The sequence below is a fragment of the Mchenga conophoros genome, linkage group LG13 (assembly GCF_057382185.1).
Source record: "Mchenga conophoros isolate Kocher_MC1m ecotype Shallow Benthic linkage group LG13, M_conophoros_male_GT1.1, whole genome shotgun sequence".
Taxonomy (NCBI): domain Eukaryota; kingdom Metazoa; phylum Chordata; class Actinopteri; order Cichliformes; family Cichlidae; genus Mchenga; species Mchenga conophoros.
Genome location: NC_140538.1, coordinates 13,667,424 through 13,694,639, shown reverse-complemented (window position 1 = coordinate 13,694,639; position 27,216 = coordinate 13,667,424). Strand labels below are relative to the sequence as shown.

The following is a 27,216-nucleotide window of genomic DNA, read 5'->3' as shown; positions in this document are numbered from 1 at the left end:
TGCAATCTTGCAACTGACAAACATCCTGGTGTTTAAGCCTTGAAATTTCATCCAAGGGGTTATAAAGTGAAAAACATATCTAATCATGTCCATTTCAAACAGTGAGAAGAGAGGGTGGCGGAAGAGAAAAATGCAGCTGAGATTGTGAAGATGAGTTTGTGAACAAGGGGGAATGAAACTGAGAAAGGGTTGGGCGGAGGGCTAGTTGGTGGTGGTGGTGGTGGGGGAGAGCTGGCACTCTTAAAGGACCATGAAGGCCAGATCACAAATAATAAAACAGAAAGGGAGGGAGGGAGGAAAGGCTGAAAGGAGGGAGGGGAGGGAAAAAAGAGCGAAAGGAAAATATGTTGAGCGGAGGGGAAGGTCGGAGAGAATGAAAGAGGGAGTCGTACGTGTGCCAGGAGCGCTGCACCTCTCCCCGTGACTGGTGCTCTTCAAGGATTTTTTTTCTCCCCTCTCCTTCGACTCTTTTATTTCCCCCCTCTTTCATTTTGAAATTCTTCTGCATAGCCGTGACACCGGATTGTTTTCTCTTTTTTTTCTCTCTCTCTCTTTTTTTCACATTTTTCTCCCCCCACGCCTTCCTCTCTCTCTCTCTGTCTCTCTTACTCTCTCTCTCCCTGGCTCTCTCTCCGTCTTTCTGTGACTTGCAACAAAAGGCTGACGGAGTGAGCCTGACGTCTGAATGAATAGCCCAAACCTGCTGTGAAGGGAGAGCAGAGGAAGACGGAGCAGGGAAGAGGAGGCTGAGGAGGAAAGATACGACTGATCTGGCTGAAGAGGCGGAAAGAGGAGAGCGCTAGAGAAGTGCTGATTGCTGGCTGAAGACAAATAGAGATCCCGATTTTTTTTTCCCCTCCTCCTCTCTGGAGATTAAAGGAGTTGAAAGCAGTGCCTTAACTGCACGGGTGGGGGGAGTGACGATCGTAGTTCTCGCTCTCCTGTCCTCCCCCTCACCCACTGCCCTCCTGTGCCACCATACGTTTTGGTTGGGTTTTCTTTTTCCTCCCCTTAAGAGTACAAGTCGTCTGAGAAATTGAAATGGAACTTCTGGGGGTGAGGTGACGAAGGAGGACAGATTTGGAAACAAGCAGAGGGGAGAGCAAGAGAAGACAGCATAGGAAGACAGAGAGGGAGGAGGGAGGCTGGAGTAGGAGGCAGAGAGGAGAGGAGAGGATAACCCCAGGGCATACTGTGTGAGAATACACCAACGCCCACTTCTTCTTCTTCTTCTTTTTCTTTTTTATTTTCTGCCCCTCATCAGTACGTTTCCTCTGCCATGTGCAGCACCTGATTTGAAGAATGTGGAGACATTTCCCAGGCAAGGAGCATGTTTCACATTGTCTTATGCATACGTGTGCGTTCGTACACTCATCAAGGATAATAATAAAAAGCTGTGGAGTGTGTGTGTTTGTGTGGGTGACTGTGAGGGGTGTGGGTGTGTGGATTGGGAGTGGGGGGAGGCTGGATTTGGCTTTAAGGCTAATGAGCCTCTTATGTTTTTGCAATGAAGTGTGTCATGAAAACAGTGTGTGTGCGTGCACGAGGGCAAGCACCCATGTGAGTGCGTTCAGTGCTTCCTTGGTTTGAAACCACAGAGGTCTCTACACAGCAGCAAGAGGACGGCGAGCTTGGATGAGTTGTCATTTCTGGGGTCAAAGGTCACAGGAGAATGAGCGTGTGATTAGCTGCGCGTAAAGGTTAATGGTCTGCTGTGCGATTGTGGCCTGTAACACATTTTTTGTATTGCCAAGTCTAATAATTTATTTCTACTTGAGAATACAGGCGCAATCGGTGCTAGCATGGAAATTGCATTTTTGGAATAAACTTGATCTGTAACCGTTTATGATTTTAATAACTGGTTGCAATTATTGCAAAAAAGGGTATTTTGTTTGATTTGTTTACTGTAAACAAAAAGCAGAGCTGCATCTTTTCACAGTAGTAAATGAAACCTTTAGTTTTCACTGGGATCCTGCAAAATTCAAACAAGTTCCATTTATGATGCTGCAAGGACATAGCTGATTGATTTTGTATCTGTGCTTTTTGTGAATGATAGCAAAGCTGAGATGTTATATCCACCGCCCCCCACCCCTCGTGTGTGTGTGTGCGTGCGCGCGTGCGCGTGCGCTCCTGACCTGGATGCGCTCTTTTCGATGTGTGTGTGTGAAGTAAAGCCGGAGTGCACTGTCTGCTGTTTATCAGCTCTGACAGCTGCTTTTGTCTCCAAACGCCGATTGTTTGTAGTCCACGCTAGCGGCGCACAAAGGGCAGCATTTAAAGAGGATGGATGCCTGTCTTCATCCTCACTTTGCATTGTGGTCAGTTTTTACCACAGACGGCACCTGTGATATCTTTATGCGAGCGTACGCTTCTCTCTCTCACACACACACATTCATTTCGTCCTGTTCTTCTATCCCCGTCACTCCCTCACCCATCTGGCAGAGCATTTTTGGTGGTGATAACTTTGGAGGTGGGGGGGGGGTGAGTGGGGAGGGGTGCAGGCAGGCAGAGGGGAGGACAAACAATGTCTTTGTGTTACACACAAAGATTACACACACCCCCTCTTTTTCTACAGATGCCAAGGGATCGTAAACACACTCAAGAAAGCAGACACTCCCAAGAACACAGGCGCCGGGTTCTTGTTAACATGTATGCACAGTTGCAGACTGTGACATTGGTGGTTTAGATTTTGAGTAGCATGTGAACGAACGTGCACGAAAGCAATGAAAAAAGAAGTAGAGTAGATGGGGGCTGTCGCATTCAGAGGCGCAAATGCCCTTCGGTGTTTTATTTAACAAGATCTGCGACACCCGGGATAAACGCTGGTCATTAATGGCTATCATCTGTGGGTGTGTGCGAACTTAAGTGCGGCCAAACTCTGTGTTGATGTGTGTGCGTGTGCACAGGACTGAGCTGTGTTTGTATTCCCAATGTCTCCCTGGAAGAAAAATGCCGCAGATAAACATGATTGTGCCACTTCTGCTATACAGACCTCATTCACTGGGTTGCCAGGTATGGGTGGCATGCGAAGGGTTAAGATTTGATATCCCCTAATCAAGCTTTTCCTGTCTACCTGCTGCACTTGCCACAGCTTGCCCCCTCCTCCACCTCCTCCTCCCCTTCCTCTCACTCTTGGACTATCCCATCACTGAGGCCCCCCAGCTTTGGAGTTGCTAGGTAACCAGAACCAGCTGTTGGTCCTAAGCCCATTGAGCCCATTTTGGTCCTGCATCAACTGCAGAATAGTTTTCTCTGAAAGCTCGCTGTGAACTCAGCGACCGCCACTGTGTCCCTGACATCATCGTGCCATGGAAAATCTTCCTCACTTCCTTTTGTTTTTGCAGTCTTATTGTTCCGTTGATACGGGGGCCAGTGTTTGAGCGTCCGTGGCATGTGTCACACCGGCTCGATTAATTTAGCAGCATCTCACCACCTTTCACTTAAGGAAATGAGAAATGGAGCAAGTGAGGGCAAGAGGAAAGTGAAAAGAATGAGCGGCTGGGGTGGCAAGGGTTTAATAAAAGCAGTCACCTGTAATTGAGAGTCAGTTAAAATGACGTCAGGATATAAAAGAGTCTCTAAAGTGTTTCATTCCTCTGTTAGTGAGGACGCTAACTTGTCTCAGAAAGCCATTATGAGAGATTTGAGATGGCAGACTACACAGTGAAATTATTCACGAAATCACAATAGTGCAGGTAAGTTAATACGTCTCTGCAGTCCCAGAGTGGACCATTTGCACTTCAAAGTGTGTGACAACCTAAAAAAAACGGACACACACAAAAACAAGCCTCAAGTAAATCTGGAGGGTGGGGGTGGGGAGAGAGTGGATTAACTTCCAAATAAATTGGTCTTTGTAAACCAACCAAGTCATGTTGAAAACCAGAGCTCAAAATCTGTGAGAAAATAGAGCCAGAGGAGAAAAAGATAACTGATGTAGTGTGATGTTATTAAAAACCAATTTAAAGAACAGTTTCCAAATCCAGGGGGAGAGACACAGGTTTGAGGTTTATTTGAGCAAAGGTTTATTTTCTTTCATTGATTGTTTGCGCTCTATTTAGGAAATGATTCTTCTCCCTCTGAAAACTGTGACTCACAGCGTCTGGCAGTGTCTGAGCTGCTTTTCCAAGATCAGTCCTTCCAAATGAGAGAATTAGACACCAGATCGTATTCACTAAGGAGAGATATTTCTACGAGTCCTGCTTCCTTTTCTTTTGCTTCTATTTCTGTTGTCACAATCCAAAAAGGCTTTTTAGTTTGGAACATCTGTAATCCATTTGTGGTTGAGAGTTCGCGCTTGCCAGCTCTGCCAAAAGTTTTCATACTTCCTGACAAATCATCCAGTTTGTGATTAGCGTTGGCTTAGGATGATATCAACTTTAGGCCATTCAAGCATCCCACGAGGGATGTAGCAACACATGACCTCCACTGGATAAGCCTATCTGCTGTCACACTGAACATGGTTTAGATTTAGTTAGTCAAGCTGTTGGCTTTGTTTCTTTATTACTTGCTGGCTTATACACAATGCTGGCTGTTGTGCTTTGATAAATACTTTGTGCACAATAACAGGAAATTGGCACAAGCAATTAGCATTTTTATCCCTAAGACTACCAGCCAAAATATCTTGCAGCCTAATGTAAACCGTCTTCATTCGTGTTGTTTCTGCTGCTTGCAGAAGTTTATGTAACAGCAAGTAGGACTTGAATAATGGCCGTGGTGAATTTTTGCCCTGCTAAAGAAGGAGTCTGGTATTGGGTGGGACTCTGTTTGGACACGGAGAGAGTTCTGGCTTTGCTTTTGTGTTTCCTTGAGTCCAGGTTCTGGGTTTGGCTGCTGGGTGGAACAGCTGGCAAGCTGCTGATAAACACCCCAGGCTGACGTTGACCCCACCGGGGAGGCAAAGAGAGGCACATAAACAGATACTCTAATATATACAGACAGAAAAGCAACCAGATGCAATCAGGTTTTCTACAAGAGACCAACAAATAGAGATGAATTATTGGGATAAGACTCACTTATGTGCTCTCCTGTGGGCTTTTTACCATCTGAATAAACAGCGGAGCTTGTCATGTGTTTGTTTTCCTGTGGAATAATTATTTTATGACCTCCACAAGCCGGCTTTGTTTTCTCATCAGCGCAAAATAACTAATGCATGATCCTAACACAACCCAAAATTGTCATCTTGTAATTATTAGGGGGAAAAAGTGTGCCTGATTCTCTTAAGCTAATCATCTAAAATCAGCAAACAGAAGGTACTTTTCTGCTCGCATTTATAAAGATGACTGTTATTACAGCCGCGTGCAGCTACAAGCTGATTAATTCCCAGTTATATTCCACAAGGACCAATAATGACACTGTGGTAATCAACGTGTGGTTTACAGAAGCCCGTAGTAATGAGACGTACAATAAAGCAACTATACTTCCAAAACTGATGATGAGCTTACGGCATGAAGACCTTAATGGCTTACAATGCAAACAAGGTGTTTTGACCATCTTTCTGGCTGGTTACCTCAGGATTTGTGTTGTGAATTTTTAGTGATAGTGTACCTGGTTTGGAACCCCTCAAAGTCAGTTGCCATCTGCAAAGCAACTTCCGTTTGTGATTCAGTGGAGTCAAGTTGACATGTATTCTGTTTATAAATTGACAATTACTTGTAATAAATTGACAAAAATCGCAAATATGTTGCCGTCTGTTGCAAACCTGTTGCCATCTACAGTAATTCACATTGACAGAAATTCCCATGAACTGCTTATATTCAAACTCCAGCCAGAACACCATGGATCTGAAACAGAAATTCCACAAATGATGATGTCGTTTTACTGCACAATGGTGCCCAAGACAATCTGCAATCTTGCGTAGACATAGCAATGTAACCAAAAAATAGTTGCAGCTGCAAATGAGTTGTGTTCATTTGTGCAGACAAGCATTCACTTCGACACTGTAGTCTCTTGACTAAAATTCTTTTAGTCTTAGTGGAGTAAATCTCATAAGATTATAGTAGACTAAATCTAAAGTTGACTGAGTTGACTAAAATATAAAGCGTAACATTTTTTGGGGTTTTTACAGTTAGAGTTGCTCCACACTGTTTACACTTGCTCCACTAGTGTTTTATTTTCCTAGACATCATATGCAAAATGTGTCCATATGTCGATTCTCGTCTTCCTCCCAATTCTTACTGCAGGAAGAGATCACCTCTGACTGGATCACTTCCAAAACTCATCCTGCCTTTCCACACAACTAAAATCTCCACAATATCCAAATGATTGGTCACCAATTTTGACACTGGTGCAAACTGAGTCAGCACGTTGGTAATCTGTCTGCGCTTAAAATTTTCAATTTGCAAACTTTCGCCAGTCTGTCTGAGAGTTGTTGCTGTGATGTAGAGACAGGCTAGCTCTCAAGAGTCATCGTGCAATCAAAAGTGGTTGCTTAGAGAATCTCTGGGCCATCAGTTGTTCGCTGCAAGTAGTTGTAATCAGTCTGTGAAATGGAAAAAATTCACTCCAATCACTTGGCAACCACCAATTTTTCCTAGTCCCAAGGAGGTTGTTGTTCTACTTTTATTCTAGTGTGGCTGAACCATAAAGTGAACCAGACATTCTTTGTTAGGAACTGAATGATCGAGAGGAATGATTAAAAACAATTAGCTATGAACAAAGTTTTTCATTTAAATAAACATGATAAAGGAAAAGTGTATGTTAGCACCACTGCTAGGTGAGCTTTTCCTCCTCATACTGTTATTGCAGTTAAAAATTGTTGCAGTTACTTTAATCGGTTGATTCTTCTAGTCTAAAATTTGCAAATGTGAGGGTAAAGTTGTAAGAATTATTGATGTTATACATCAGTATCTGTCCTGGCTGCTCTTATTGTGTGAACTGTCTCTTAATTGTAGTACACGAAACGTACAGTTGCTCATTGACACGCTGTCATTTTTTCTGTAGCTTAGCGTCTGAAGGAAGATTCAGTCTTTCTGTTCAGCACCAGTGAGCTCCTTCAAATCACTGGTCAGGGATCCGAGTCATTAAGACTCACATTAACAGCTTTGTTAAGTGTTAATTATCCGCAGATTCATCATGTGTTAACCGCGGTGCCACGTTCTGCCTTATTAGGCTGGAGAAAGACGATTAACCACCAGGAAATAATTAATCAACAGCTTTTTGACCTACTTCCTGTAAGTGACTGATTTTTCCCGCCAGCTGCAACTTGTTTATCTGTGTACAAAGTATGAGCAACTGATTTTCTCCTTTTATCTCTGGGTGTGTGTGTTTGCATTTTTCTCGCGTGTGTATATGCACAAGTCGAATATGTTTCCTTGTGTGTGACTCCTGGATGATAGCAGTATTTTGCAGTCGGATAATGAACTCGGCAGGAGTGTGATGAGGCAAGGCGCAGGGAAAGCTGTGGAGCCACAGGTGTGTTTGGCGAGCTGGAGTCCTCTCTCTGGACCTACCTCGCTAACACACATCAAACACACCTACACATACAAAATGAGTCCATCCGGTGAGAATAATAAAAGCTTTCATCTTATACTCTGAAGAAACACAGTGAAGCCACTTTTTTTCAGATTATACCTTCTGAAGACTTTGTATCAAGTACTGCTTTCAGCAGGAATTCTTAATAGAGGTGTAAAACATAATATATATTAAATACGAGCGAGACTTTCCAAAGATATATTCATTTTTTGTGTACTGAGAATTTTAAGTGGACAAGCCTCTCAATGTGTGTGTAACATTTGTGTGTCTTTTTATTATGAGTGAAAATTGTGAATGCTTTGCTTCAAAGGCTAACAAAAGACACTTTTTCACATTTTCTATGCTCCTCAGTTATGACAGCAAAGCTAGATGGAGGGGCCATCAGGAATTAACTAGTGACTCACCTGCCAAGAGCATGTGATATTTATTCAGTTTAGAGTACCTACTGTCAGTTTACGACAGGTAAGGTAAACTAGAGAACTCTAAAAGTCAGATGATCCCCTGTTAGCAAGCATTTGGTGACACTGGGGAGGAAGAACGCCTTTTGAACAGGAAGGGACCTCCAGTAGAACCACTCCCAGGGAGGGACTGCCATGCTTGACCAATGAGGAGTCAGAGGACGAGAAGAGCAGAAAAGAGAGACAAAACAGTCTATCGCAGCCTTTGCTAACACAGTTCCCCAATTTCCTCAGTCACAAAACCCTGCAGACCAGATGGCATCTATCTGGGAATGTCTGGTCGCTAGGGAAGAATATATGTATTCCCTGAACTGGTTGGCAGAGTGGTTGCTGCTGGTAATCGCTGTGTAAAATCAGTCATGAAGAGGGAGCTGCACCAAAAATCTCCTTGTGCTGGCTTTGCTAGGTGTCTTCCATGCAAACAACTGCTGCAAACTGCTGCAGTCTGCTGGTGAACAAATCGATTACAAAGAGGTTTTCAGCGAAGCACTGTTTACTCCTTTGCACCAATTTCACCTAGTGACAGCAAGCAACTGCCAACTAGTTTGTGAATACACATTTTTCCTTAGTAAATGGTGCTTACCAGGAGGACAGTCGCTGACTGGTGTCAAAGCATACTTGTCTGTAGTTTTAGCAGTTGATTTCACATGCAGCAAGTTGGGGAATACTCACTTTTCCTTGGCGACCAGTGGTTGCCAGGCAGTCACCAACTGGTCTCTAGCCCTGGGCGACTGGTGCCTGACTTTTTGCTTTTGATATACTATCTACCTTTACAGCCCAGCAGGACTATGGTTAAATCACTAGACACTTCCACCACTTTCACAGGCTGTAGATTCACCGCAAGGGAAGCAGAATGCAGGTGAAGTAAAATAAAAACCCTGGCTATAGAAAGACGACATAAGTGTCTTTGCTGGAAACTAATAATTATCATTTGCTCTTGATACTAATTAGTTAGAGTTTTCTAATTATTTTTTTGACTGCATTTACAGTTTTCTAAAGTTGTATACACATCAGCAAAACATATTATTGGTGATTGCACACATTTCAAGTGATGCAGTTTTAATCTGAAGACAGATCTTCGCTTGTATTCACAAATCAGATACAGACATACAGACTGAAATAGTCACAACTGTCCGCACACATTTGCAAATAATATTGCTTCAATAATATCCCCAAAGCGCTGCACAGTAATAATATTAGTAATGGCTGTCATATAATAGAATATAATAAAAACTGTCTCTTTATCTCCAAAGTATTTTATGAAGCTGAGTTATAAAGTGGCTCATATATCTGTTGTAAAACTCATAAATTCAGCAAAACATAAAACATAGAACCAAAGCAATAACATAAAAAAAATCACCAGCAAAACAATGGCAGTAATAACTAAGAGAGTATCATTTCATCTAAACAAGTCTATAAAAGTGAATTTCAAGCAGCTATTAACAGATTATAATCAATCTGCTAGTTTGAGCTCGCTAACAGAGCCACGGGGGAGGCCTGTGTGCTGTGCTTTCATAGAGTTAGAGCTCAGAAGAAACAGATTTTGAAAAGCGTTATTAAAATCAAAGCAACAGAGGCCTCAATGGAGAAACTTTTCCCATAATGCAACTCTGCAGCCTCTTTCATTAAACCCTGCCACCCTGCGAACTCCGCTTCTTTTATACCCCGCTACTTGAGTTTGTGACTCATGCCTTCTGTTAATAATGTCACACACTTTCGTTTCCCTCCGGGGTTGCAGAAGATTTCATACAATTGTGAGGTGAAAGATTGGCGTATTGCTCCTTTAAATGCCCATCCGGAGCTTTAAAAGTAATCAGTCTTGTCTTCAAATCCATCCAACAAATAGGCAATCCACTTGAGCTGTTAAATTTTAAAGATATGATGATACAGAGTCTCAAGTTTTTCCTCACTGCAGTTTTACTCCCTGGCCCCATATTTTGACATTTCACTGAGTATAACAGAGCAATAGAACCAGAGTATTCGATTAAATAACCCCATAAAAATACATGCACGTGTTTGTATGTCAGCTAATATCACAGCCAGAGCTGGGATGGTGACGACAATCTGCAAAGCTCCTTTTTAAATTAACCCAGAGTTTCCATTTCTCGATGTTGGATGTAGAACAACAGCCTGTTATTCGTTTTTTTGTGTAGCTTTATGTGTACAGACTGCGTGCACATTTGCTTGGCAAGCAGAAGGTTGCAAGTTTGATTCCAGCCAGAGTCACAAATCCCTTCGGGGTTGCGTCAGGAAAGGTAAAACCCAAACCAAACATGTTGAGCTACATGCTATGTTGTTGTGAGCAGTTCAAAGTAGCTCATGTGTGCAGTCATTGAATTCCCCATGAGTTACTCCTCCTGTTGCATGTGTGCATATGCACTGCATACCTTGACAACATGCGGTCTGAAAAGTGATGCCGCTGTAGAAATGTCTAACGGCCAGCTGGGGGCGACTTTATATGAGTGTATAAAAGTTTGCAAGCAACTGATGCTAATGTTCACTTCATTTATCACCTCATTAAACACTTTCCTGGTGAGTTTATGGTCTCAATCTCTGGTTTCACATCTTATTATTCACAATATTTTTTGTAATTATCTTCCCAGTTGGAGTCAAATAGATGATTAAACAGTTTATGCTTCAGATCTGTCCCTTCAAAAATCCAAGATGGCAGCAGCCAAAACACACAGCTCCATCCATCCATCTGTCCGTCCATTTTCTGCCACTCATTCGGGCTTGGGTCTTGGGGGCAGGACACTAAGCTCCAGCCCACCCTCTACCCAGCTGCTTCCTCCAGCTCTTCCCTTGAGATGCTGAGGCCTTCTCAAACCAACTGAGAGACATAATGTCTACCAAGTGTACTACTTCTGCTCCACAGTCTTCTTCTAGTGGGAACTGCCTGAAATCCCTCACCCAGGAGATGTTCAGTAGGCAGCCCTATCCAATGCCTGAACCACTGCAGCTGGTTCCCTTTGGGTGAGGATCTTGGTCTACTCCTCCTTATCAGTCTCCACCCTCTGGAGGAAGATCATTTGCTGCCCCTTGTATCCGCAGCCTTATTCTTCTGGTCACCAGTCATAGATGAAAGTGGGAACACTCAACTCGACAGATAAATATTGGACTCTTGGTTTTTCTTGAAATTCTGGAGATTAAAAATCTCTTTTGTAAGAGCAGCCTGGCCTGACAACGGTGGCAATAAACAAGTATGTTTGGTTTTATTTCTGCAAGAGAAACCAGAGCTGCCAGAGAAAAGGGCCCTGCCTGCTTTTGAAACTAGGACCCTCTTGCTGTGAGCCAAGAGTGCTAACCAATGAGCCGCGATGCTGCCAAGCTGCCATGTATTCCAAAAAACAAGAGAAATGCAATATCATTGATAGAGAGCTTCCCCCAACTCTTTGCACGTGCAAGAAGTGTTACCCCCCCCCCCAAAAAAAATAAAATGCACAGAAATGCCAAGGCTATTTAAACTTTTGCAGAAGTGTTTGGGTTTGTGTCAAACATAGTAACGAGCTGACTGAGAAAATTTATCTCCAGGTCCTTAAAAGAAAAGAAAATACAATTTCAGAAGGCTGTCTTCTGTCCAGAATAAAAAAAACCAAAAAAACAATCCTGCTGGCGCAGAAATACTGCTGCATGCACGTCTTCCTTTTTTTTTTTTTTTTTTTTTTTTTTCTTTCGCTTTACATTACTCTCTTCTGATCTGCCTGCAGTGCATATGTTAACATGGTGTAGTTGTGGAGGTCACAAACACTGTCCTTGCTATGGAGCAGTTAGAGAGACAGACATAGCGCGAGCAGGCTTGGACGTCCTCACCACCAGCGCAGATGCCACTAAATAAAATATTTCATAATCCTGCCCAAATCCTCTAATCACCATGACAACAGGCAGCAGGGAGCCAGAGAGTGGTGGTGGTGGTGGTGATGGTGTGTGGACCCCCCTCCTCCTTTCTTTTCCCTCCTTTTCCCTCTTTTAACCAGACTTTGGCTCCACACTGTGAGATTGTTTTTCTTAATAGAAGCTGCGCTGTTTTATGATCACCCAAAGAAGAGATCATCGCATTGATTTTCAGGAAAGTGTTTAAAGTAGAACACTCACTTTTTTTACCCTAACAGGCCACTGTATAGTGTCTCAGTGACCAGCTGCAAACTCCTGGAGAGGAGCATCAAGTTTAAATTGAATTACTGCAGATAGAGTGCTGTCAGAGTCCAGAAGGTACAGATATTCACACAGTGAAGGCCTGCTGGGTTCTGTATGGTGATAGGATAATGGAGGTGATGACCTCACAGGGTGAAAGGACCTGTTGCCTGGAAACAGTGTGGATAACAGCAAGAGACCAGGGGGGTAGTCATATCGCTGGTGTGTGGGTGCGAGTGTGTGATATCGACCAGTGTTGCCAGGTAAGGGAGATGATGACAGTGGTTTAAAGTCAAGTTTAAGTGTATCAATCTCACTCACGTGTGTGTGTGTGTGTGTGTGTGTGTGTGTGTGCCACTGATATCACAGCCCACACACACACCGGTCCAGCACTTCCCACTGCGACATGGATTTCCCTGCGTTTTCCTGCTTCTTCCTTCGCTCATTTGACGGTGTGTGCCAAACATAAATAATTAACTCCTTCTCCTCTCTGTCTCCCTGCAGGTATTCGGCCCCAGATTATGAACGGGCCTATGCACCCGCGCCCTCTGGTGGCGCTGCTGGATGGGCGCGACTGCACTGTGGAGATGCCCATCCTCAAAGATCTGGCCACCGTGGCTTTCTGTGACGCTCAGTCCACGCAGGAGATACATGAAAAGGTACACCGTCAGATTTCAGAGGGGATTTAATTGACTTTGAACGGGGCATAGTTGTTAGTGCCAGTCTGACTATTTCAGAAACTGGTTATCCGCTGGGATTTTTCCACACGGCGAGCTCTAGGGTTAACAGAAAATGCTCTGATACGAAAACTATCCAGTGAACTGCAGTTCTTTGGGCGAAGTCTTGTTGATTCCAGATGTTAGAGGAGAATGGCCTCGAAGCAGATGGGCTGCAGCAGCAGAAGACCACACCGTGTGCCACTCCTGCAAGCTAAGAACAGGAACAGGGGCTGTAGTTCACACGGACTCGACAAAATAGGACAGTAGATGATTGGAAAAAATGTCACGTGGTCTGATGAGTCTCAGTTTCTTTTTGGATAGTAGGAATTTACTGTAAACAAGATGAAAGCATTGAGCCATCCTCTCTTGTATCAGTGTTTCAGGATGCAATAGTGTTGGCACACTTTGGGACCAGTACTCAATAGTATCTGAGTATTGCTGTTGCTGGCCATGTTAGTCCCATTACACAAATTTCAAATCATCTCAAACTGGCCTTTTGAACTTGACAATAACCAGAGCTCAAACAAGCCATGAACCTTTGGTTTCCCAACACCTTGTCGAATCTGTGCCATTCTGAATTAATGGAGTTCTGAGGGCAAAAGTGGATCAAATCCAGTATTAGCAAGGCACGCTCACTGGCCTAAGTGGCCATTGTGTCTATTATTATTATATTATAATGTATTTTATATTATTATGTTCTAACTGAATAAAGAAGCCCAACATTTTCCATTTCTTTACTTAGAGATTTGACTCTTCCTCCTCATAATTTCCATATTTTGACATTTAACAGTTTTAAGATGCACTACATATTAGATTTATGTCAGACCAATTATTGACGTTTTCTTGCAAGGTGATGCCCCTCGCTGTAACACTTGTAGAAGCCCCAGTGGCAGTATCTGCAGGAGCACTGACTGTGATACTGACACAGTGTGGACTTTTAATGTTTTTCTTGAAATATTTGCTCTCAGTCGAGTGCAGTAGAATCATCTCTTTCCTCCCTCTCCGTCTCCTCCTCTCTAATGTTTTAATAATATTTCAGCCCACTGGCTTGTTCCACTCTCCCAGTTCAGCTATAATGGTTTCATCACTGACTCTAATCCCACTGGGTGCTGAAGTGCTGCTTTGTTAAATAAGGACGAGGAGGAGGAGGAGGAGGCGGCTGGTAATAGAAATGCAGTATAATTGTTCTCAGCCAGAGTGGGTGAAACATTTGTCTTATTTTACTGTCTATGCACTGGAGCCAGCGAGCAGCAATTTTACAGTCCAAGCTGGAGGGTTTGTGTCTTCACGCTCACAAAGAGGAAAGGAAGCCTTCCAATTCATGCCATGTCAGTTTCAGAGAAAATGCTACCATATTTCAGTTGTTGTAAATGTGTAATGAAAAATGGGTCTGATTGAATTTGTTGAAAACATTTATGCTTAAAAAGAAACCAAACGGTTGATATTTCACCTTATTTTCACCTTACAGACACACACACGACACACAAAAGCGTCCAGTAAGACATTATGAATAGATTTCTCACAGAGGATCCACCTGGGAGTATAGATGCTGGCAACGGTCCCATGACTGTAACTGCGCAGCAGAGGTTAAACACACAAACACACACACACCCTCCGACAACCTCACTACAAGAGCTGAAGCAGTGTTCACACACGTGCACATAAACAAACTCTTAGGGTGCAAACACAAGCATGCTGCCGTCTCTTTCTGTGACTGCCTGGAAGTGAGCAGATGCAGTGTTTGAGTTATGCTCCACTTAAAGACTCCGTACTAAACTGTAGCTCTTGAGCTCTCAATGTGCAACTGCAAGCCTGCCAAAAACACCCCGACTTCTGCCGAGCACGCGTTAAAAGGAATTTATTAGAAAGTACTTCTGGCGTATTCCCTGGAACAGTGCCGTCCTTGAAAGGACAAAGAAGATCCTTTGGATTTCTGAAGATACAAAGTGGTGCGCTTTAAAAGTGTCTTTGACGTCATTATAAAAGTAACTGCAGCTGATATTCTATTGAAAAGTGATCACTTTTGCAGATATAATTGAGAAAAAGATTTTATGTTGGAGAAATGTTAGTTAATTTAGTATTTTTAAGCTTTCGGTTGACAAGTGTTAGGAAAAGTAGGGCATTAAACAAAGATGTTCAGCTATAGTCTTAAAATATATGACCAGTAAATGTATTATTTAAAAAATTGATCGTGCTTGACTTGATGTGTCTTAGATTTTCTCTGTTCTCTGTATTGTTGTAGGGTCTTTACCATACAATATAAAGCATCTTGAGGCAACTGCCGCTGTGATTGGGAGCTATATAAGTAAAACTGAAGTGAATTGATTTGTTCTTTACATTCATCCCTCCATCAACTCCATCTTCACACTAGCTGCCGATCAGCAATCCTTTTTCCCTTTCCGACACAAAAACTCAACAAACCCAAGTCCAAAATTCAAAACTTTCCTCTGAAGCCCCAAGCCTGTGATTGCATAACAAGGTGCTTAAAGTGCAGAGGAAAGTGGTCAAATAACTGATTGAAGTTTGCTTCATTGTTGTAGTGAAATGGCTTTTGGAGCTAGAAGCAGCTGCAGGTGATTAACTTAGCTTAGCTTGTTGGTTTAAAGCCAACAATAAGCCTACCGGCACCTCAGAAGCTATGGTCATGTGAAAAAGGAACTACACCCTCTCTCTGTTCTAAGATTTTACAGATTAGGACAGGAATGAAAAGTCATCTGGTTTTGAGTAGGTCATGCAATTAGGTAAATATAACCTGGTGTGAGCAACAGTGCGTGATGTGTTACACAGAAACTAACTTGTTTGGAAGGGTTGCCAGGAGAAAGTCCCTTGTCTCTAAAGGAGCACAGCTTAGGTTTGCAAAGTTCATCTTAAAAAAAACACAAGACGTCTGGAACAATGTTCACAGTGGAGATGTTTGACTACAATGCACAGTACCAATTATAAAGAAAACAAATCAAAACACTGAATTTCAGCACAAATAACTCGTACAAACGGTGAAGCATGGTGGTGGAGGGGTGATGATTTGGGTCCTGGTCACCTTGCAGTCTTTGAGTCAACCATGAACTCCTCCTTATACAAAAGTATTCTAGATTATGTGAGGCCATCGTGTTAAAACTGGGTCATGCAACAGGACAACAATCCCTGAAATGGCTGAAATAGAAAATAATCAAGATTCTGCAATGACCTGATTGAAATGTGTGACATATTTACCTAATTTTAAGACCTGATATGGGCCAGCTGATTTGTCAGTGCATCCTGATATATAAAACCTTATGTATCAGAAAGAGGGTGCCGTTTCTTTTTCACATGACTGTAAGTGGCACACGCTTTCATTTGGCTAAAGGAGAGATATGTTGGGCTTAGTTTAGTGTAAAGACTGAAAACAGAAATATTCTTCTTCTCACCTTTCAAACACAACTGCAAACATATTTCAAGTTTAATCTCCACACAAATTGAAATGGATTGCAGTAATCACGATCCTTTGCTGTGTTTAAATGCGAAGGAGCACGTGATGTATCAGCTCAGAGCGGCACTTTTTTAAACAGCCATGAATACCACAGAAAGAAAACGTAATTTTTCTCACAGTTTCCACTTCATGTACACTCAGCTTGTATCCCTGTTTGTCCTTCTCCAGCTGGCCCGCTTTACTCGAGTAATGAGAGCGATGGACGAGGAGAGCTTTAACCTTGAGTTTAGCACCCAGCCCTTCCTTCAGATAGCTCCACTGTGAATGCTCTGTGGAAATTCACGGCTGCGCTGTTCTGGCTCGGCTAGGGTTAATTTAGTTAGCAGGATGTGAATTCAGACCGGTTACTTAACAGCCCTTGGCTTGCAGAATCTACTTGTTTATGCTTTGTGGGTTTCTCAGCAGCTGTCAGTCTACTTTATTGTCCTGCCTGCATCCATTCTAACCTTGTTTGCATACAGTTTGAATGGATGTGTTGTGACAAAAACCAGCTTTGGCAAGCACTCATTGTACAGTAAACACAAAGGCAATCACTCATATTTTAGTGCACATATAAACAATCCATTTGCATTTAGATGAAGAATAGCGGACATAAACTTTGGGAAGATGGGAGGTAGCGAGAGCACGCATATTCATGTTGGCTGTTACAGAAGAGCCATCTGAATATCAGTGCCGGGTTGAGGATGATTAAGAACAGTAATGACATTGGGGTAGCAATATAAATGCAGATGAAAATGTTCAACTAATAATGGCTGTGGACATAAGCAGTGATGATGATGAGGCCTTATCCTCTCTGATGTCCCCCAGGTGCTGAATGAGGCCGTAGGGGCCATGATGTACCACACCATCACCCTGACCAGAGAGGACTTGGAGAAGTTCAAGGCGCTGCGCATCATCATTCGCATCGGCAGCGGCTACGACAACATCGACATCAAGGCTGCCGGGGAGCTCGGTGAGACTGAGGGACAGATGCACACGAAAGATGAGCGTTGCGAGCAGGGCGGCTCAGGCGCGGAGCGTAATCACGCGGCGTGAATAATGAAGGAGCCTATCTGCTCGTGTGGCTAGCTCATTCACTACAAAGAGAAAACATAAAGGATGATTCATCAAGTGGAAAATATGCATCGCGGAGGAGGACCAAATCAAACTCTGCTCGCGATGTTTACGCGACACATATGTACAGGAGTTTACTGTAAACAGTAGATGTAACAGAGCTAATTTCACATGCAGAGCAGCTGCTCCGACTGATATCAAACTCTCCCTGTGATTCCCATTTGGCCCCGTCGGCATATGTTTGGTATGAGAACAGGATTTGTGTGATATCCTAATTATTGTCATTTGCACTCCTATATTTCAGTACGCTGCCAGTCTTTTGGTGGGCATAATTAGCAATTAGAACGATCCTCTTATCATTCATATTTCAGTTTTATACACAGCGGGATTTTATTCTGTAGTAAGTCATAAAGATGGAGAAATATCCTGCCATTTATTTCGTAAAATAAAATACTAGCAAATGGATCTCTCTCTCTCTCCAAAGCAGTGACAGTAATCTGTGAAGCAATATTGTTACAGCAGTAGTCGACTAAATTGCTATCTCTCCTTGTCCAGGCATTGCAGTGTGTAATATTCCCTCAGCGGCCGTAGAAGAAACAGCAGACTCGACGCTTTGTCACATCCTTAACCTGTACCGGCGAAACACCTGGCTGTACCAGGCTCTTCGGGAGGGCACGCGGGTCCAGAGCGTGGAGCAGATCCGGGAGGTGGCGTCAGGAGCAGCCAGGATCCGAGGAGAGACGTTGGGCCTGATCGGATTTGGTAAGTTGCTTGTTTTGGGTTTTATTGCAGAAAGCGTGCAGAGCTGAAAAGTGCATATTGAATGATTAGCCACAGCATTGAAACCAATGATACAGACCACCTGTCAAAAAAACCCACAAATATTTTCGAAATCTGTCAAAAACATGTTTAAAACTTAAAATTATATTGTTATTTATTAACCACAAAACAAACAGAATTCAATTCTCTGCATAACATTAGACCTGTTATTTGTTATTTGGCATCTTATTTTAAAAAAAAGAGTCTACTTTTCTACTTTTATGTAAATACATATTGAATATTCACAAATAACAATGACAATTATATTTTAGGTTTAAAAATATCGTTTTAATTAAAGAGCTTGGACATACTGATAGATTATTCATCACAGATTCATTACAAAATAATTTTTGGTAATTACCAGTACTGTTAGTGCAACTTTGGAACAATTCTTGCATTAAGTTTTGGTCTAATACATTTGGTAAGCTCTGTAGGTCAAGTAAATAACAATGATTATTTAGTTACAACTGCAAAAATGCTGAAAAACTTTCATGTTGGCTCTGAAAGAGAAGTAAAAAAACACATATCCCTCTATAACTGGAGAACGTCGTCCTCTATCCACTGCCCAAAGCAAATTCAGTAGACACATGAGCACCCAAACTTTAAGAAAGGTGGGCTGGTTGGATGAACCTTAACCCGAGATGAGAACAGACGTCAGTGTGATTCTCCGGGCAGTGTTCGACTGGGAAACCTCGAGTTCCAGCATTTGTGTGGATGTTCTTTGACACATACTATCTATTTGTCTAACAGTACCAAACTTCTTCATAGCTAGTGTATTCCCCAAGGACACTAGCTTCTTTTAGCAGGTGCACCCTGCCTCACTGCATAATTTTATAGAACAACTTGCCCAGATCCCACCACAATGTGCGTCTTACACAGATTAAAGGATCTGCTTCCTCCTGTGCATGACCCATCAGGACACCTTCAGAGTCTGATATTATATAATAGGCACTGAACACAAAGTATAGCAGAAGCTAATGATAATATTTAAATGTCTGACCTGAATTCCTATCAATACATTAAGCAGCTGCCGACACATTTCACTAACACCTATTAAAAGTAAGGTTAGTTGATGCTCTTTCTCCTCTCGTGGCCGCCTCAGGTCGTTCAGGCCAGGCAGTGGCCATGCGGGCCAAGGCGTTTGGCTTCAACGTGATCTTCTACGACCCCTACCTCCAGGACGGCTTGGAGCGCTCGCTGGGCGTGCAGCGAGTCTATACTCTCCAGGACTTGCTCTACCAGAGCGACTGCGTCTCCCTGCACTGCAACCTGAACGAACACAACCACCACCTCATCAACGACTTCACCATCAAACAGGTGGGGGGACCGGGAAATTCTGACATGAGGTAAAGGGAGATTGTCTCGCCTTGGCAGGAGCGCTTTCTCCTTGAGGCTGGTAGGACAGCTTCAGACCAGCAGCCGAGTCAGCCAGCTTTGGGTTTATCTAGACTGCCAGCGCTCCTTTGTTGGCAACTTAAAATAACAGGCTGTTAAAGCGAGCTTTTAATGAGTGCTAGGATCAAGCAAAGAAACACAGGTGTTTGGACAATCTCTGAATTCTGATTATATATTTGGGAGTGGATGGTGGTGGAGCATGATTCTGAGTTTTTTTTCTTTAGAGTGGTGGGTGGTGGAGGCACAAATCTCTGGGAGGACTGTGTCAGGAAGGGGCGTAAAAATCTGTGACAAATCAAATATGCGGATCCATCTGCATCTGTAAAGTGGTAGGCAGGGGGTGTTAACATAATCAGGCTGTTCTTCCATGTTGTTTCTGTCCTTTTGTAGCTTTCTAGTGTCTCCCAAACACTGCCAGAGTATATGTGAGTATGTGGGTGTAGGAGCATGTGCAGTCAAAGTATGGTCTGGTGCATGTTTTTCACAAACCATATACAGTACATTTATAGGACAGAAAATATATTTTTATTTTTTAAATGCTAATGAAATTAAATAGTTCTGACCCAAATAGAACACAGTAACTTGACTTTCTTATATATTTAATAAACTGTTTTTTAGCAGTATAACACATGTCTTGTCAAGTTTTTGTCTCTGTAGCACTAAGAATACAAGAAGCGCCTCTACAGTCTTTTCCTGGTCACTGCTGCCACCTATAGAACTTAACCTGTACTGCAAACGTACAGAAGCGCATATTAGTACTTGTGTTTATCTTACAGAAACAAAAATTGAGCTGTTTGATCTTAAGCATTATCATGAATGCAGCCAACTTGCACATTTGTCATATTTATATGGTTCAGATCATTTAAAGATTTTAATATTAGACAAAGTTCTCCTTAGTAAATCAGAAAAGCAGTGTTTAAGTGATGATTTCCACCCCCAACCCCCAGTCTTTTCACTAGACACACCCACATCTGATTCCTGCCAGTTCTGCTGAATCAAGAATCACATAAATAGAACCTGTCTGACAAAGTGAATTAGGCAAAAAAATCTAAAAAAAAAAAAAAAAAAACCTCCCCCAAAACCCCACACATCACACCATGCTCTGCAGAAACTCTCACTCGGGCCACACTCTAAAGATAAAAACTCAGAATCATGTTCCACCACCATTCGCTCCCACATCTTGCAGTCTGGAAAGGGTTAAAAAGCCATTTCTAGGGCTTTAGAACTCCAGCGAACCGCAGAGAGAGTCATTATCCACAAATGGAGAAAATTTGGAAGAGTGGTGAAACTTCCCAGGCGTGGTCAACCTACCTAAATTACTGCAAGAATAATTTTGAAGAGAACCCAGGACAACATCTAAAGAACTGCAGGCATTGTGTGCCTCAGAGTTCATGATTCAACAATAAGAAAGAGACTGGGCAAAAAAAAAGACATCCATGGGAGACTTCAAGGAGAAAGCCACTGCTTACCAAAAAGAATGCTTGCGAACAAACATCCTGATGATCCCTTTTTGAAAGGTTTGAGTCCCACTCAATAAAAGAACCATCATAGCAACAGTCAAACATGGTGGTGGTAGTGTGATGGTCTGGGGCTGATTTGCTGCTTCAGGACCTGGGTGACTTGCTGTAGTAGGTGGAACCATGAATTCCTTCCTCTGCCAGAAAATCCTGAAGTGGAATATCCAGCTATCAATTTAAGCCCTGCAGCTCATGCACACTTGGGTTATGCAGAAGTTCAGTGATGTGAAGCACATCAGGAAGTCAACCTCCGACTGGTTTTGCAGTGGCCGGGTCACAGTCCAGACTTAAATGTGATTGAGGTGTTTTGGAATGACTTTAAAAAGCCTGTTGATGTTCAAAAATCCTCCAATGTGGCTGAATTAAAGCAATCCTGCAAAGAAGAGTGCACCAAAATTCCTCCACAACAACGTGAAAGACTCAATATCAGTTATCACAAACACTCGATTGCAGGAATAATTTTTTCACATAGGAGTCAGGTAGATTTTTTACCTTAATAACTGAAATCATCACATAAAAGCAATTGAATTTGAAGGCATCGGTGTCATTTACGTGTCCCGTTTTATTATTAACAGAAGCCTTGTTTTTGCTTCCCGTGCAGCATTGAGCCAGTGACAGCAGCCCTCTGTGTGTGCCATCACAAAAGCACGCATGCTGTTATTTGTTGAAGTGAGACATTTTTATCGAGAGATGAACACTGAATGCTGCGCTGCTCTGTGTGTAGATGCGTCAAGGTGCTTTCTTGGTCAACTGTGCACGTGGGGGTCTAGTGGATGAGAAGGCTTTGGCTCAGGCCCTGAAAGAAGGAAGGATACGGGGCGCCGCCTTGGACGTCCATGAGTCAGAACCTTTCAGGTGCTTTCAGCATCATCCTTTGTTTATAAGTTCAGTTCAATAGAAATAATGTTTTCTTCCTCTTGTATTTAACTTCCCCGTTTCTGTCTTTATTTGCTGCTCAGCAGTTTTTCCCAAGGTCCGCTAAAAGACGCCCCCAACTTGATCTGCACACCCCACACTGCCTGGTACAGCGAGCAGGCATCGCTGGAGATGAGAGAGGCCGCTGCCACAGAAATTCGCAGAGCCATAACCGGTACCGACACGTCTTAGATGGCACACATTCCCACGCTCGCTCTCAAATTTCTCATTTCTCTGCTCACCATAGCTCAATCTCGCCCCGACACAGGCCGTATTCCCGAGAGCCTCCGAAACTGCGTCAACAAAGAGTTCTTTGTTACCACGGCGCCTTGGGGAATGATGGAGCAGCAGCAGCCTCAAGTTCACCCAGAGATCAACGGTGCCGCCTACAGGTAGGAGGTGGATTTATGTGAGCCCAGCATAACGCAGAGATCACCTGTCATTTTGAGCGCCTGCAGTAGTGAGGTTTAATACGTGGGGGAGGGGTAGCTTAAATATTCATATGTGTGTTTGTAACAATTCTGCATAATAGGCTGGGTCCTAGTTTTTGTGGCGTATTTATACATAGAACTTGGCCCAAATTAATGAATCCCATGTTAAGTTCTCAGTCTCTATATTGTCTAAACCAGACTGAACTGCTTCTCTCACACAGCCGAGTGAACCAAACCATGGTACAGGCCATAGCAACGGGGGGAATGCAGGACAAATTATATACCTAATTCCCAACCAGGTAAATGAATACCATCACTGCTGGCCAACAGGCCAGGGCAAATGAATAACATCATGAATAAAACCCCTGTGAAACCTGTAGCCTTTTTCTGCCTCTCACTCTAACCTCCCTGTTCTGTAACTGTACCCACTCTACCCAGCATCCCATCGATTCCCCCAGCTCGCCCTCCCCTCCCTGAAGTAGTGGAAAGCAGTACACAGGGTCACTCTAATGTTTGATGTTTTGTTTTGTTTTTTGTAAGGAAGTGGTACATCTGTAGTTATGTATGTGGACTGAGTAGAAAAAGGCGCCATTACTCTTACAGTTCACGAGGGAAGACTGAAAGCAGGAAGTTGGGGGGAGAATAAAAGTTCTAGAAAGGGATTTGGCGGAGAAATCTTAATTTATAAAATTTATTTGTGATTTTGTTTGCAGTGAGCGTTTTCCCCCCACAAGGATCAATTCACCCAAACTGCTGTATTTATTTTTTCTGGGAGGAGCTATAACCAGTTCACTGAAATCTTAAATCCTAAAATCTGATCAAATAAAAAAGGTTCACACTGCAGGTAAAAGTGGACACAAATCTAATTCTTTCTTTTTTTTTCAGAACAGCACCAAACACACAGAATCAGATATTTTCCAGTTTAATTTAGGGCCATTTCCATATGTGTTTTGCTACGCGGTGAGCACAGCCAACACTAAAACCTGCCATAAGAGGTAGTCAGCCTGCTCTCATCAAGTCTGTGATTGAATGAGGTCAAGTTGGCAATTACATGAAATCTATTTCCATCTACAGAGAGAAACTCACATTTAAATGTTACTGTTATCTCAGGCATGAGATATGAGGCTATTTAGTGTTCCTGTTTGCTACAGTAGTTTTGTTGTTCTATGTTACATGCCTACGTTTAAATTCTGTTTTATATTTATTCTAGTGCTGTCAGTGTTAATCTCGTTAAAATGACGTTAACGCCATAACCGCATTAACGCGATTAACTCTCAGTTAGTGAGTTAACGCAGATCGCCCCGTGCGTGGGGCTGCATGACGTCAACGCGTTAGCGCGGTTAGCTCGTTAACGGACGTTAATGCGTTTATGGCGTTAACGTCATGTTCGCGAGATTAACGCTGACAGCACTAATTTAATCTTTAATTTAATCTTTAATCTCACACACACAACCGATTAATTTAACTGAATGGATCACACACTCACCTCAAAAATGGTTGTTTTTGCATTCTGGACAATTCCCGACAAGGTTTAGCCACTTTTTCTTTTTTTTTTTTTTTTTTAAAGAAGCTGGATCTGATTACATCCATATTGAATACTAAGGCTCTGCAGTGTGAACGCAGCCTATCTCTCCTGTTTTGTTGTTGTCATGGGGTTTTTGTTTGTTTGTTTGTTTGTTTGTTTGTAGTTTGGGCGAATGACCCTTTTAGTTCAGATAAGATCCCCTGACATTATCATTTAGAGTTGTGGTCAGAAGTGTACATGCACTCATCATGAGCATGAAAGTCATGGTAATTTGGGGCTTTTAAAGATTTATTTTTCCAGGTTGGAATCATTGTGCATCTTTAATGACTCTTAAAAAAAGCCAAAACAAGAACGTTCCAGTTTAAATTGATTTTGGATTTTCTCTAAGACACACAAAAGTATACATGGTTTTCAGAAGGCCAGTCCAGAAGCGTAATGCTGGAGGTCGTCCTCCTCCGTCATTATTCTATCCAGTTTGTTCGATGTTCTAGCACCACTGGCAGCAAAACAGCTTCAGAGTGTGATGTTGAAAGCCTCACCTTCACTTCTTAAAAGATACCTCACGTCACTGTGGCCAAATAAGATCAATCTGTGTCTCGTCTGATCATAAAACGTTTCTTAAGGAGCCATTCTGCATCCTGTGTGGGCAACGGCAAATTTAAGTCGAGCTTGAAGGTGCCATTTTTTTTGCACAGGAGCTTCTTTCTTGGTCAACGTCTTCTGGGTCCAGTGGGATTCAGCCTTGGTGGTTCCTGGGCTTTTTCTGAACATCCTGACTAATTTGGGTCTTCTTCCAGGCCTCAGCAAAGTGGTGACACAACTGAATAAGTTCTGATCCATAAATGTTGATGCTCTTAATAATCTGCAGTTATTTGGAAATGACTTCACTAGACAATTCCAACTCTAACTGTAGAAATCTACAGTTCTCTTTCTCAGATCTTCACTCAGTTCCTTGGGCTTTCCATTTGCTCCGATCAATCCAGTGAATGATGTCAAACAAATCCTTTCAGATCCCGATCACCAACGACAAATAAACAGCCTTTGGCCTCGTCAAGTTAAAGCTTGGAGCTTCTTTAATAAGTAGAGCCATTGGCACCACTTGTATGGATATATTTATATAGCCCCAAAGTACCATGACATTAATCCCAGGATGATGCTCCTGTACCACTTGTACCATTATTGGACATTTTTAAGCTGATGTTACTCAGTAAGTTCACTGCATATCAGTTGTTAAGTTTCTGTTGGTTTATTTGCATCCTCAGTGCGTCATCGTGCATTACTTATTTCACATTACGTTTTTAATCATGATTTTTTTTTTAACATGCAGTTTCATACAGAAATGATCCTGAGTAACAAATATTAGTTTTTTATGGAAAAAAAAGTGTAAAATGTGGAAAAATAACACTTATTAAAAGGTTAGCTCCTTAACATATCTGCTGATCACGCTTTATCTATCTCCAGATTTCCTCCTGGCGTGGTGGGCGTCGCCCCCGGTGGGATTCCCGGACCTATGGAGGGGTTGGTTGCCGGGGGAGTTCCCATCGCCCACACCCTGCCCCCTGGCACCCATCCGTCACAGGCCACCTCCCCCAATCAGCCCTCCAAACACGGCGACCCCATGAGAGAGCACATGACTGAGCCATAGGACTGCTGCTGTAGCTGAGAAGAGGAGGAAACTAAAAATTGATGTAAACTAAAAAAACAAACAAACCCAGCGACCTAACAACTCAACCATCCGACTATACGTACGCTTGATTTCAGCCATCCGAACCTACCAGCAGACTGCCTGCCGGGCAACGTTTCACACTTTTTCTTCTTTCTTTTTTTTTTTTGTGAAACCACTAAGTGAGGACAGTGGACGTTAATACACAAATGAGCTGCCACACGGATCTGAAATCTCCCCTCCCTTCATATCTTTTATCTTCATTCCTTCTCGATTTACACAATACTTTTTGTTTTAGTATATTTTAGGGAGATTTCCTCCTGACTTATGGGACACGTTGACAGTAGCCACGTGCAGGATGGAAACCCTCCCCTCAAGCTCAACAGGACGACTCTGTTTCCTTCAGTCGCGCCCATTTCAGCACAAACATACCCTGTGTTTAGTTTTTTTTTTCTTAGACTTTCTTCTTTTTATCCTATATGACTGTGTTTCTGTTCTTCAGTGTGTGAAAATGAACAGATTTACAGTTTTCAGACAAGAAAAGAAAAACAAACTGCACTCCATCTTTGCCGGCTAGAGGCCGCCTGAGTGAAGAGATGGGATGCGGGGCAGTAGATGTGGAAAAATCATCCTTTCAAACCAAAAAGGAGGAAATATAAAGAATAAAAAATGGCAGGCTTTCATGGTTAAATATCGTACATGGACCGCGTCACTTAAATTATGTATTCCTGTTGTAACTTTTCCAAACTCTGCTGAACTGAGGTACTTTTATTTAGTTAAAGTGGCGAACAGTGTCCCAAATATTATCTGTTTGCATCCAAAGGACCTTTGGAGAAAAAGAAAAAAGCTTCTGAAGTATGACAGCTTTTGGAAAAACAAAAACAGCAAATCTCTTACTGACTCAGGAACAATATAATAACCTTCAATTCTGTCCAAAAAGGAATAGAAAAAAGTTTAAAAAAAGAAAATAGGTCTTGATTACTGCTCCTCACGTCTCCACGTCTTTCTCCATTGTGGTATTTTTTATATATCAAATGTACATTTTTTGATGTTCAAGCTTTTCACTCCTGTTAGATTTGTATTGCCTTGTTAAATGTTCATATAATCGTAGTCTGATGTGACCAACCGCGTCCTCTCCTCCTTATAGTTTCTTCCTCCTTGTTTTTCTGCTCTAATGAAAGCCAGCTGTGGCGCCCTCGGAGGCATCGAGCCCTCTTGGAACAACGGCAGCCACGTTCATTCCCTTTAGCCCCGTGACGTTAGCAAGAGGCGGCTGCTCGCAGATTGTTTGGTTTTTAGTGTGAGTATTTGTATTTGTTTCTTGTACAAGGTGAACATATAGCATACAGTGCAGCTGGAACCAATAAATAAAACTTACTGTTCTGATTGATCGATTGGCTCCGTGGAAGGTTTTTTGGTTTGCTTTTTATATTGTAAGGTAAAGACCTTACTGTTGTACAGTCAGATGACTTTCTATTAGAAAGCACTTGGCAATGGTGGGAAGGAAAATTAACAGGAAGAAAACTGCAGCAGCAGCGCTCTCAGGGATTGCCAGCCAACTGCTACGATCAGGTAGATATGAAGGGGAGAGCAAAGGACACACTGTGATCACGCTACAGTTTTTGTCAAATTTCAACAAAATTGTTTTCTTGAT

The 27,216-nt window shown here is 42.6% G+C and overlaps 1 protein-coding gene across 6 annotated transcripts in view; it reads left to right on the top strand.

Annotated features, from left to right (window-relative positions):
- Positions 1–26,953, top strand: part of LOC146560951 (C-terminal-binding protein 2-like) — an 89,451-nt gene extending 62,498 nt beyond the window's left edge. For 2 of the 6 annotated variants that reach the window (XM_085296581.1, XM_085296578.1), the window contains 8 exons: positions 12,564–12,718; positions 17,052–17,196; positions 17,853–18,059; positions 19,219–19,433; positions 21,753–21,883; positions 21,991–22,118; positions 22,212–22,335; positions 25,361–26,953. In XM_085296581.1, the coding sequence (XP_085152707.1) occupies positions 12,564–12,718; positions 17,052–17,196; positions 17,853–18,059; positions 19,219–19,433; positions 21,753–21,883; positions 21,991–22,118; positions 22,212–22,335; positions 25,361–25,544 (1,289 nt within the window). In that variant the 3' untranslated portion in view covers positions 25,545–26,953. Of the gene's footprint in view, positions 1–12,563; positions 12,719–17,051; positions 17,197–17,852; positions 18,060–19,218; positions 19,434–21,752; positions 21,884–21,987; positions 22,119–22,211; positions 22,336–22,595; positions 22,674–25,360 lie in introns of all 6 variants that reach the window. The other 4 variants (XM_085296577.1, XM_085296576.1, XM_085296579.1 and 1 more) reach the window with 3 other exon arrangements.
- Positions 26,954–27,216: the final 263 nt, after the last annotated feature.